This window comes from Oncorhynchus mykiss, chromosome 1 (genome assembly GCF_057628025.1).
Source record: "Oncorhynchus mykiss isolate SJ-2025 chromosome 1, ASM5762802v1, whole genome shotgun sequence".
Taxonomy (NCBI): Eukaryota; Metazoa; Chordata; class Actinopteri; order Salmoniformes; family Salmonidae; genus Oncorhynchus; species Oncorhynchus mykiss.
Genome location: NC_143022.1, coordinates 18,278,504 through 18,292,478, shown reverse-complemented (window position 1 = coordinate 18,292,478; position 13,975 = coordinate 18,278,504). Strand labels below are relative to the sequence as shown.

At 42.3% G+C, this 13,975-nt stretch overlaps 1 protein-coding gene across 4 annotated transcripts in view; it reads right to left on the bottom strand.

Annotated features, from left to right (window-relative positions):
* Positions 1 to 13,975, bottom strand: part of LOC110493316 (3',5'-cyclic-AMP phosphodiesterase 4C) — a 152,815-nt gene that overhangs the window by 120,102 nt on the left and 18,738 nt on the right. For all 4 annotated transcript variants that reach the window (XM_090192542.1, XM_036955227.2, XM_036955294.2 and 1 more), the window contains one exon: positions 6,375 to 6,577. In XM_090192542.1, coding sequence (XP_090048668.1) covers positions 6,375 to 6,577 — 203 coding nt within the window. The remainder of the gene's footprint in view (positions 1 to 6,374; positions 6,578 to 13,975) is intronic.

The window sequence follows — 13,975 nt, the reverse complement described above, 5'->3', positions numbered from 1 at the left end:
AGTGGGAAGACTGAGGAACAAAGGGCGAAGCTGTGCTATCGTAAATACAGTATCTTATGCATTCTAAATTACCGCCAATTTGGAAAAGGAAAATGCAATAAATATTTACTCTGAGCTGCGCTTCGGTAGGTTGGTGGTAGATGGAAGGCCGTGTTGTCCAACCAAGTCCTTTGAAGAATGTCTCTGGTTGTCAATTGGATACTTTGTAGTAACGTCATTGGGTGATAGACGGGAGACTCTGTCTGTTCCTTCCTAACCCTCGTTTGCAGCGGCTGTTGCTAACTCAACGGCTAGGAGGTATCACTTCCGTAGTGAATAAGAGTTCAAAGTTCATTACATTCGCAACCAAAGCTCATGCTGGGGTTGGCTTCGTTCTGTAGTTATTATCTGAACCATTCTGACATTGGACCGTCGTCCCCACATCCTTGGAACAGAAGGTTATATTGTCATCAAGGGCTTATATAGGAAGGGAGATGGGGGCGTGTTTGAAAAGTTGTATAGCCCATGTCCCTTCACAGGGGCGGGCCACTGATTGAGCAGAGCCCTTTCTTATGAAAACCCAAATCTCACATTTTAGAAGCTAAAATCACATTTCATCCCATCACAAATAATTTCATATTCAAACATTTAAATTGAACAACAATTCCATGTGAATCCGATAACTCTGATGTGTAGACTTTCCACTGTAGAGTTTGTCATCTTATCATTGATGAGAATGTCTCAGATGACAACCGAACTGACATCATATTCATTAAGTACCACCGCATATGTTCAATTGGTCGGATTACCAGAATATAGTTCATTTCCCCCCACCTTCTGATGTTCCCAGAATCTCTTTGTTAACCAAGGGTTTTGCAAATGTAACATCAGTAGGGTAGAGAGAGGAAAAAGGGGGGAAGAGGTATTTATGACGGTCATAAACCTAACGCCAGGTCAACGTCATAACAATCTGCATGCCAACCATTTGAGTAATACTATGTTTTTTCAAAGTAGCCCACAGTGTTGTTTTGAACGTTCTAGCCTGCAGTGAGATCATTTTGAATTGTGTTAAACTGTAGCATACCTGTGTTTACTTTTAATCAAAGCACATATTTTGCATAGTGGCGCGAGCTGTTTGAGTTTTGGCCACATACTCGCACAATCATGCTAAAATCTCATAAGAAATTAGGTGGTATTTTTTGTCTTACAGTAACGTTACACTATTCTATTATATTCGGTACTGTTATGTAGAATACCATCATTATGTGATCTTACAGACATTGATTCAGCTTTGATCTAACTTTATTAAAATGAGCACCATTCGCCTGAGTAGCCTGTTCAGTGAGCAGCCTAACGAGTAGTAATACATTTTTCTCAATAAAACTAACAAAGTGCTTCACATAATTTAAAAAAGTACTAACAAAGAAACATAGACAGGAGGAAAAATAATGAAACAAGATAGCTAATTAAAATCCTACACTAAATATATATATATATATATATATATATATATATATATATATATATATATGAGAGGAGAGACGCATTCGTTCATACATATGAGGCGTCAGGGAGGCAGAATGCCGGAAGTGAGTCACTTCTCTACTCCTTTTAAAGCAGATATACAGTAGAGCAGAGGCTGTGCGTAAAGTACATGCACAGAAGCTTCGGGACCTTTTGATGTCAGGGAGAGGGGTACAGAGAAGAAGTCGGACCCGCAGCCACTCAGTACAAAAAGCCTGTTTCTCTGTCTTTGATTGGAAAGAGCTTCAACAAAATACCATTCTATAGACCGTTCCCATTACTAAGAGTGATGAAAGATCATAACACACCTACCACAACACACAAGACAGTATTCATCAGCAAAGTCAAAAGCATCCCTCACACCACAGTCACATTTACCTCTCTCTACCTTGGCCATGCAAACTGAGTCATCAGTGTAGGATAAAATGTCATGGGACGATTAGAGGAGAGATGCATTAGAGGAGAGCATTCGTTCAAACATATGAGGCGTCAGGGAGGCAGAATGCCGGAAGTGAGTCACTTCTCTACTCCAACCTGAAGCATGCTGTGATGGGCATTGATGATATGGTAATGACAACAGTCAGCGGCAGTCAGTAGACAGCTTTCATGGCGGTGAGCCTCCAGAGTGGATAACCTCTCTCTGTTTACTGAGGTGAAATGAGATGTGAACACTGATGTTATAATAGTAGGCCCCGGTCATGAACCATAACTGACTCCAGAACAAAATGTTGCCGGCCCAGACAGCAAGGGTCATGAAGGTCACAGGACATCACAGCTGAATGGGTTGAAGAGGTCACTTCAATCTGATGTCAATTGAGGATGATTAATGATTTTAATGATTTTCTGATCTTATCTTAAAGTGACCATATGATTTTAGCCTACATATGGCTTGAAGATTGATGGATTCAGCCACTGCACAACACCCTCTCACACTGATAAGCCCAATATGAATGAAAATATGAATATGAATGAATGAAAAGCAACAAAACAACAGGAAACATTTTCCTCAGGATCAACCTTAGACTGCAGACTGAGATGATCTCAGAGACCACAGAGATGGGAAGGTCCCTTCACAATATCCACTCACTTTTATTAGGCCAAACCTCTCCTCTCACAGTCACACTGTCTTTCCAGGGGAAATGCTCAGCAACCCAGAGTGGTGTGTGTACATTTAAGTAATGAAAAAAGAAAGGCTGCATACTACCACTCAAGTGCTTTTTCATGTTTTTCCTTGGTCTCAGCCCATTGCGAAAATGTAAATAGCCTACCATTGATCTCCGGACAGACAGACAAGATGGATGGAGAGAACCCTTGAAACACAAAGAGATCAATGGTTCCTGGAATTATGCACACACTTCAATCAGCATAAGCGCAATACCTTTCTGTGTCAAGGGCTAAATCAGTGCACCCTGACTTTACTTCTCACAAAATGGAATGTGGGGACAATATTGACATTCTTAAGTGGAGTTGTTTGTTGAAACACTGCTTTTTGCAATTGAGCACTTTCATCCCTCTGTTCACATTGTCAACTTTGGAAGTGACAAAAATGTATTAACAAAAGGAGATCTATAAAAGGTGAGCAAGTAGGCTAATTAAAACAACTAATAATGATGCATTACAATTACCGTTTATATAAGGATGGCAACGACATTCGTGTTTTTTTCAGCCCAGGGCGCAGCTTCTCCATAGTTCTGTTGCGAGTCAGGTATGGCTCTGTATCGGAGTGAAAACGCTGCTTGAATCGGATGTGAGTTCTTGGTTGTCGCCACAAGTGTTTGGGTGCCTTGGCGGAACCAGCACCTTCTCTACTTAGACCTGTACACTCCATATGTTCGGTTGTTCCCTCCAACATCAGGAGGCTCTTCGATATAAACTTATTATGTGCGCGCTGTTGGCGGTGGCAGAGCGTGCTGTCCACTAGCCGAGGTGCTGAAACGAGGAAACGCTTCCTCACAATCGAAATGGAAAGTTCTTCTGCGTCAATATCGACATAACCCCAGTGAATAGTACAGCCACAAACGAATGATATCAACTCTTAAAATATGATATGAAACTATTATTTTGATCCTCTCTGCTTTTGCTGCCTTTCATCCATAGTGATTCATCCGTCCGCAAACATTTGTGTAAATCCTCGCGCACGCGCTATCAAGGTATGTATTTATAGCAAGGCATAGAATAAAACAACGTTTTTGTCCATTTCTGAAAGCTCTTCAAACGAAAGCATGTCGGAGAGAGAGGAGCATCTATAGATAGGTGAACTCTCACTCCTCTGCGTGTGTTGTTGTGCTCTCATCCGCGAGCGTTTTATAAAGCAGTCCAGCCAACCGTTGGGACTGACGCGAGGTAGGCTATTCATCACATTACCGAGTTAGCAACATTGACTGGGAATTCCGGAAATTACTAATCCCTCTGTGAAACAAAACATTGATTTATTTCTGTTATAAACTTTGGACACTTTCACATTTTCTGTGACCAAGTTGTATGTTGGCTACTGGTAATTGTAAATGAGTCAGCCCAACTCTGCAATCAAAAATATCACCTCCATATAGATAATTTCAAAGGAACTACAAAATATATTCAGCCACTCAAGGAGTGCAAGGTCAATGTAATAAAATATTTATATATTTTTTAAAAGTGCTTCTTTATTAGTATAGTACATTTTTTAAATAATAAACAGCTTTTATTGAACTGTAATTTCCCTCCAATATCGCTAGAATACAATAGCACTTGCAGTATGTTCTCTTTAATTTCATTAAATCCTGAAACTAATGTTGGCCTGTGTGTAACTGCAAAAATAAAGAAAACGCCAACATAAAGTGTCTTAATAGGGCGTTGGGCCACCACAAACCAGAACAGCTTCAATCCACCTTGGCATAGATTCTACAAGTGTCTGGAAACCTATCGAATTCCATAATTTGGTGATTTGTTGATGTGGACAACGCTGTCTCAGGCGCTGCTCCAGAATCTCCCATAAGTGTTCAATTTGGTTGAGATCTGGTGACTGAGACGGCCATGGCATATGGTTTCATTCGTTTTCATGGTCATACAGTGACCACTCGTGCCCTGTGGATGGGGGCATTTTTATCCCTGCCCTGCATTTTTATACATGACCCTAAGCATGATGGGATGTTAATTGTTTAATTAACTCAGGAACCACACCCATGTGGAAGCACCTGCTTTCAATATATTTTGTATCCCGCAGTTACTGAAGTGTTTCCATTATTTTGGGAGTTACCTGCATCTTGTAATGCTCAACCATGAAAGGCAATAACACTCCCCATAGCCCTGACATCCAGTAATAGTTCTTCAACAGTAATAGACCTTTGACAGTAATAGACCTTTGAAAGTAATAGACTTTCGAATGCATCCTGTATCCAAAAGACATGGATAATTGCACAACGTTTCAAATGAATTACAGAGGAATCCTTTTCTCTACCTTTATCTCTAGTTATGTGCATGTCACTGTGCCCTTTTCCTGGCATTGCAAACATCGAGAGTAGGAGAGTGAGACGGGGAGAGAGAGAGGGGTTGTCCAGACTGTTTTCAGAACTATGAGCTGAACATAAGTATGTCAGTGGAAGGGAAGACAGTAGCTGGTGACCCAACTGTAGTTTGTGACTACTATCATCTCCCATTTTAGCCAATTCAGTTGCAGTCATTCTCTGTTAGGGATTTTTCTGTCATGACACGTTTTCAAGTCACTTAATGAACCTTAAACCAAATTGTTATCAGTTAAAACACTATAACTGTAGATCTACCTTTACTTCTGTGATCTTTTATTATCCTCCCTCCTCATAAGGGAGAGAAATTAGAAAATATCTTAAAGATACAGTATGTGGGTTTGTTGTAACAGAATAATAAGACGAGGCAATATTTCTTAAACTTACTGAAGGTAAATCATTTTATATAAATGTTGGTATTAGTTGGCGAGGGTCTTCAACATTATTGTGTTTTGAGGCATTTCTAATATTTTTAAGACTTTTGCTTTTGCTTCTAAGACCCGTTTTTCCATCTGTTTGTCTAGAAATCAAAGCTTCTGCTTATTCCTAATTTTAGGATGGAAATGGTTGAAAATGTTATATGCCTTAATATCTAAAAAATATAGACTAATAGCTTTCATTTGACACCAAATTTGGGTTATTTTCCATGGAAGGCCAACAGCAAAATGTGCCGAAAGAGAGCGATATAAAAGAAAGGTATAGAGATGAGACAACTAAAAAGAGAACACAGAGGACTGAGAGGAGCAGTCGTCAGACAGAAGGCTTTTCTTAACCCCCTCTGGGCCTAGAGAGATGCGGGATTCAGAGAGATTAAAGCGCAGCCAAGAACATGAAGGTCGATGAGCACGTACTTAGAGAAGTAGGGGCAGGCAGGCGTGATGGGAAGACGCTGTGTGAGTGAGTGCATAAACACACAGACATCTGGGGACAAACAGACACCGGCCACGCCCACACACATCCACAAAAGTTATTCAGACTCTGCTCCCTCAGGCTTGGCTGCAAGAATAGATGGATTCGAAAACCAAATGTCACAGGTGAAATTTGACAAAAAGTCAGTTGACAGTCTGTCCTTCTGAGATTACATCATATTTTCCTGAAGTGTGGAGTAAATTCAAACCCCAGCATAAGACATCAATATCACACAGTAGCCTTCTCAATGAATCACACTGTGGACCTCTCATGGCTTGTTGAGCACATGGAGGAGAGAAAAAGAGGGAGAGAAACAAGAGATTGTGAGCACTCGAGGGACAGAGTGAGAAATAAAGAGAGGCAGCTCACTTGAGAGTTGACAGTAAAATGAGACAAAAAACAAAGTGTGTGAGAGAGAATTAGAGAGAGATAGTTGAAAGATTAACAAGCTGCTCCACTGACTTGCAGTCGTCGATGGTTTCCAGGCTCGTGGCTTCTACGCCAGCCAGGGCCTTCCTATAGAGAGCTTCCAGGTGTAGAAGCCTGCGGTTGTCCTGGGCGTAGGTGGAGTGGCGCCGGGACAGCGGGGGCAGCAACACCGTCCCTGAGAAACGCCGACGCAATGCATAGCTGGGGTTGGCCAGGGGGAGAGAGTCCCGCCGACTCTGTGGAGGAAACAAAACGCTACTAATCAGAGGACAGGTATTATGATCAATTAATTATATATACACTGAACAAAAATATAAAAACGCAAGATGAGCTGAAATAAAAGATCCCAGAAATAGTCTATATACACAAAAAGCTTATTTATCTCAAATTCTGTGCACAAATTTGTTTACATCCCTGTTAGTGAGCATTTCACTTTTGCCAAGATAATACAGCCATCTGACAGGTGTGGCATATCAAGATGCTGATTAAACAGCATGATCATGCAACACTAACTCAAAAAAGTTCTGGGACACTGTAAAGTCCATGGAGAATAAGAACACCTCCTCCCAGCTGCCCACTGCACTGAAGATAGGAAACACTGTCACCACTGATAAATCCACCATAATTGAAAATTTCAATAAGCATTTTTCTACTGCTGGCCATGCTTTCCACCTGGCTACTCCTACCCCTGTCAACAGCACTGCACCCCCAACAGCAACTCGCCCAAGCCTTCCCCATTTCTCCTTCTCCCAAATCCATTCAGCTGATGTTCTGAAAGAGCTGCAAAATCTGGACCCCTACAAATCAGCCGGGCTAGACAATCTGGACCCTTTCTTTCTAAAATTATCTGCCGAAATTGTTGCCACCCCTATTACTAGCCTGTTCAACCTCTCTTTCGTGTCGTCTGAGATTCCCAAAGATTGGAAAGCAGCTGCGGTCATCCCCCTCTTCAAAGGGGGGGACACTCTTGACCCAAACTGCTACAGACCTATATCTATCCTACCATGCCTTTCTAAGGTCTTCGAAAGCCAAGTCAACAAACAGATTACCGACCATTTTGAATCTCACCATACCTTCTCTGCTATGCAATCTGGTTTCAGAGCTGGTCATGGGTGCACCTCAGCCACGCTCAAGGTCCTAAACGATATCTTAACCGCCATCGATAAGAAACATTACTGTGCAGCCGTATTCATTGATCTGGCCAAGGCTTTCGACTCTGTCAATCACCACATCCTCATCGGCAGACTCAACAGCCTTGGTTTCTCAAATGATTGCCTCGCCTGGTTCACCAACTACTTCTCTGATAGAGTTCAGTGTGTCAAATCTGAGGGTCTGTTGTCCGGACCTCTGGCAGTCTCTATGGGGGTGCCACAGGGTTCAATTCTTGGACCGACTCTCTTCTCTGTATACATCAATGAGGTCGCTCTTGCTGCTGGTGAGTCTCTGATCCACCTCTACGCAGACGACACCATTCTGTATACTTCCGGCCCTTCTTTGGACACTGTGTTAACAACCCTCCAGGCAAGCTTCAATGCCATACAACTCTCCTTCCGTGGCCTCCAACTGCTCTTAAATACAAGTAAAACTAAATGCATGCTCTTCAACCGATCACTACCTGCACCTACCCGCCTGTCCAACATCACTACTCTGGACGGCTCTGACTTAGAATACGTGGACAACTACAAATACTTAGGTGTCTGGTTAGACTGTAAACTCTCCTTCCAGACCCATATCAAACATCTCCAATCCAAAGTTAAATCTAGAATTGGCTTCCTATTTCGCAACAAAGCATCCTTCACTCATGCTGCCAAACATACCCTTGTAAAACTGACCATCCTACCTATCCTCGACTTTGGCGATGTAATTTACAAAATAGCCTCCAATACCCTACTCAACAAACTGGATGCAGTCTATCACAGTGCAATCCGTTTTGTCACCAAAGCCCCATACACTACCCACCATTGCGACCTGTACGCTCTCGTTGGCTGGCCCTCGCTTCATACTCGTCGCCAAACCCACTGGCTCCATGTCATCTACAAGACCCTGCTAGGTAAAGTCCCCCCTTATCTCAGCTCGCTGGTCACCATAGCATCTCCCACCTGTAGCACACGCTCCAGCAGGTATATCTCTCTAGTCACCCCCAAAACCAATTCTTTCTTTGGCCGCCTCTCTTTCCAGTTCTCTGCTGCCAATGACTGGAACGAACTACAAAAATCTCTGAAACTGGAAACACTTATCTCCCTCACTAGCTTTAAGCACCAACTGTCAGAGCAGCTCACAGATTACTGCACCTGTACATAGCCCACATATAATTTAGCCCTATCAACTACCTCTTTCCCAACTGTATTTAATTTATTTATTTATTTTGCTCCTTTGCACCCCATTATTTTTATTTCTACTTTGCACATTCTTCCATTGCAAAACTACCATTCCAGTGTTTTACTTGCTATATTGTATTTACCTTGCCACCAAGGCCTTTTTTTGCCTTTACCTCCCTTCTCACCTCATTTGCTCACATTGTATATAGACTTGTTTATACTTTATTATTGACTGTATGTTTGTTTTACTCCATGTGTAACTCTGTGTTGTTGTATCTGTCGAACTGCTTTGCTTTATCTTGGCCAGGTCGCAATTGTAAATGAGAACTTGTTCTCAACTTGCCTACCTGGTTAAATAAAGGTAAAATAAATATTTAAAAAAATTACACAGGGGCACCTTGTGCTGGGGACAATAAAAGGCCACTCTAAAATGTGCAGTTTTGTCACACAAGACAATGCCACAGATGTCTCAAGTTGAGGGAGCTTCCAAATTGGCATACTGACTGCAGAAATGTGCACCAGAGCTGTTGCTAGATCATTTTATGTTAATTTCCCTACCATAAACCACCCCCAACGTCGTTCAAGAGAATTTGGCAATACATCCAACTGCCCTCACAACCGCAGACCACGTGTAACCATACCAGCCCAGGAACTCCAGATCCAGCTTCTTCACCTGCGGGATCGTCTGAGACCAGCCACCTGGACAGCTAATGAAACTGTGGGTTTGCACAACCAAAGAATTTATTCACAAATTGTCAGAAACAGTCTCAGGGAAGCTCATCTGTGTGCTCATCGTCCTCACCAGGGTCTTGACCTGACTGCAGTTCAGTGTTGTAACTCACTTCAGGGGGGCAAATGCTCACCTTTGATGGCCACTGGCACACTGGAGAAGAGTGCTCTTCACGGATGAATCCCGGGTTTCAACTGTACCAGGTAGAGGGCGTCGTGTGTGCGAGCGGTTTGCTGATGTCAACATTTTGAACCAAGTCCCCCACTGCGGCTCCTTTCGTGGTCGGCATACTCAGACATTTGGGATGCTCTGGATCAACATGTACAACAACGTGTTCCAGTTTCCGCCTACATCCAGCAACTTCTCACAACCATTGAAGAGGAGTGGGACTACAGCTGTTGCGGTGACTGTATTACAGTCACACCGGCGGACACGAGACATGAAGGCAGTCAAATTTCACGTGACCGTTTAGTCACGGTAAATTAGGCTTCTCCAAGCTCTGATGCTGCTGATGGCTTACCAAACTTGCTAACTGCCTGGTACTCAGCACTCTCCTGTCCCTCTAATCACGCTGACATCAATGCAAATGTAATCGAAAATCTAAATCAAACACTTCATGAGGGCCCATGAGCTCATGTTGCGCAACATTTCTATAGGCTATGCAACTGCTGGAGAAAACAGGGTGATGGCCTCTATTAAAAAGAGGATCCCATCAGCCTTCTATAGGCTAGGCCTACTATATTTATTTCTCAACTTTCCTAATATTAAGCACATTGCTTCTCTTTACAACAGGAGTATAGCCAACCTGGCTGGCATGAAAATGAAAAAAGGGAAAAGCAGTTCTCCATTCGCTATTTAAGTACATAGATGACAAGTATTTTTTCCCCTGCCCCGATACAGGTGCAATAATGGTCCATTCTAAATCAAAACAAATGTCACATATACACATATATGATTAAATCAAGAATAGTCTGATGGGTGACAATATTAGCCTATGAATAATATATTATCACTTGTAAATTATGCCCAGCGACTTTTTCTAATCATTGTTGCACACCTCATGTAGCCTAGCCCATAGGCCTATATGTTTTAGTAAGGTTTGTATCACAAATAAAGTGGCCAAATAATGGCCACTGGCCCCAAAAGGCAAGGATTTTTTAAGGTGCATTATGGCCACAAAGGGGATGCCGCCGTCAATTTCAAGGCATATCAAGTGCTTGTCAAATTGTGAATGAGTGACTAATGAATTGTGTACAGCCTGCACAAAAAAAACAATACAGAGCTCATGACTTTCAAGTGACTTTAAAAAAAATCATCATTAGTCTCATCATTGAGCCTTACAAGGTATTACAAATCTTTAAACCTGTCTAAAATAAACAATGGATTTTTTCTGAAGGTGTAGACTATATTACATTGATTCATTAGACTTTTTAAAATGTAGATGTTCCAAAGGTCTGCATCAGTGGCTTGTAAGCTGTGTGGAAGCCAGGAGCTGCTTCAATTGTTTGTTAATTAACGGTAAATTACCGTGAGACCGAAAGTTATTTGCTTGACAATCACCAGCTAACGAAATTTCGTGACCGCCACAGCCTTAAGCTGGACAATATTCCACAGGCCACAATCAACCGCCTGATCAACTCTATGCAAAGGAGAAGTCACACTGCATGAGGCAAATGGTGGTCACACTAGATACTGACTGGTTTTCTGATCCACCCCTACCTTTTTTAAGGTATCTGTGACCAACAGATGCATATCTGTATTCCCAGTCATGTGAAATCTATAGATTAGGGCCTAATGAATTTGCAGATTTCCTTATATGAACTTTAACTCAGTAAAATCTTTCAAATTGTTGCATGTTGCGTTTATATTTCTGTTCAGTGTAGTTACAGCCTTTTGACAAATAGTATGAAGACATTCAGTCACTGAGCAGTTAGAATGGATTCTCACAACAGGGCAATAACTGCAAGGGTTCAAGGTATCACCTCAACAGGAACCAGTGACTGTAATATGTAACTGTGTATACATGGTCGAAAACAATGTCAGACCATTTGTAAAGGGTGAAATAAGTTCACTACAAAAAGCCTTACACAAACACCCACTGCCAAAAACACAATTACCAGATTGACAAAGTGGACTCAGCTCCAGACATCTATTTTCTAAATGTTATTGAGTGCAACAAGCCACCAACCCAAACCATGCTTGACTGGTCTCCTTGTGTTCTAAGGGTGTGTTCGTAAATTCCCTCTGGCTACACACTCGTCCGAGTGTGCCACAGCGCAGAAGAACTGATGAATTTACGAATGCTCAACACTCATTGAATATTCTGAAGCTCACAACTTGTTCGGTATTGCAAACTGGCGATACCCACTCGATTAAATGTAAAGAGGATTGGCAATCCATCTCTCTGCGTGACACAGGACTTCCTTACTCTGAGCTCTACTATACTGTGGTGCGCTGGCTGGCAATATGAAAAAACATGGACAGCAATCTGAAACATCTATGGTAATATGAAACATAGATGGTAATATGAAAAAACATGGATGACAAGATGAAACGTGGATGTCATATGAAACAACAAGGACAGCAATATGAAACAGCCAGGCCTGGATGATGGCCACAAAGCAAAACACAGACAGCCTCAATTGCATATTTAGCTTCTGACCCGCCAGTGGCAAAATGAGTAGATACAGTGCCTTCGGAAAGTATTCAGACCCCACATTTTGTTACATTACAGCCTTATTCTTAAATGGATTAAATAAAAACACATTCCTTATCAATCTACACAATACCCCATAATGAAAAAGTGAAAACAGGATTGTATAATGTTTTTAAAAAACATTTAAAAAAAAAAAAACGTATTTCCATAAGTAATAAGACATTTCGCTATGAGACTCGAAACTGAGCTCAAGTGCATCCTGTTTCCATTACTAGGCAAGTCAGTTAAGAACAAATTATTATTTACAATGACGGCCAAACCCTAACCTGGACGACGCTGTGCCAATTGTGCGCCACCCTATAGGACTCCAATCACGGCATGTTGTGATACAGCTTGGAATCAAACCATGGTCTGTAGTGACGTCTCTAGCACTGAGATGCAGTGCCTTAGACCGCTGCGCAACTTGGGAGCCCCAGAAGGTTTGTCTCGAGGCACAGATCTGGGGAAGTGTACCAAAACATTTCTGCAGCAGACTTGTGCTTCGGGACAAGTCTCTGAATGTCCTTGAGTACCCCCGCCAGAGCACAGACTTGAACCTGATCGAACATCTCTGGAGAGACCTGAAAATAGCTGTGCTGCGACGCTCCCCATCCAACCTCACTGACCATGAGAGGATCTGCAAAGAGGAAATGGGAGAAACTGCACAAATACAAGTGCGACAAGCTTATAACGTCGTACCCAAGAAGACGAGGCTGTAATCGCTGCCAAAGTACTGAGTAAAGGGTCTGAATACTTATGTAAATTTAATATTTCAGTTTATTTTTATTACATTTGCAAACATTTCTAAAAACCTGTTGAGAGCATCCTGATGGGTTGCATCACTGCCTGGTATGGCAACTGTAGTGCCTTGTCGTCGGAGGCCGAGCATACGTAGTGCATACGGCCCAGTACATCACCAGGGCCAAGCTTCCTGCCATCCAGGACCTCTATACCAGGCGGTGTCAGAGAAGGGCCCTAAAAATGGTCAAAGACTCTAGCCACCCTAATCATATTCTGTTCTCTCTGATACCACACGGCAAGCGGTATCAGAGCACCAAGTCTAGGTCCAAGAGGCTTCTAAACAGCTTCTACCCCCAAACCATAAGACTCCTGAACATCTAAATCAAATGGCTACATCAAATTACTATTTTAAACTGCTGCTACTCTGTTATTATCTATGCACAGTCACTTTAATAACTCTACCTACGTGTACATATTACCTCAATTACCTCAACACATGACATGACTGTGTGTAGTCTCGCTATTGTTATTTTACTGCTGCTCTTTATTTACTCCTTACTTTTATTTCTTATTCATATATATTTTTTTAACTGCATTGTTGCTTAGGGACTCGTAACTAAGCATTTTACTGAAAGGTCTACTACACCTGTTGTATTTGGCTCATGTGACTAATAACATTTTATTTTATTTTAAATCGTTATTGTGGCTCACTTCGCACAGGTGTGGATGGCAGAGTTGTTAGTTTGGCACTGTTTATCAGCACACGTGGACTAAAATGACAAGACAGGAGAAGGAGCATACCGTGTCCACACGTACAATCGTGGCCAATCGTGGCCAGAAGACTGATGGTAGAGCTCACCTTGTCTTCTCCGGACAAGCTTTTTTCCGGATGCCCCAAACAATCGGAAAGGGGATTCAGAGAAAATGACTTTACCCCAGTCCTCAGCAGTCCAATCCCTGGACCTTTTGCAGAATATCAGTCTGTCCCTGATGTTTTTCCTGGAGAGAAGTGGCTTCTTTGCTGCCCTTCTTGAAACCAGGCCATCCTCCAAAAGTATTCGCCTCACTGTGCGTGCAGATGCACTCACACCTGCCTGCAGCCATTCCTGAGCAAGCTCTGTACTGGTGGTGCCCCGATCCCGCAGCTGAA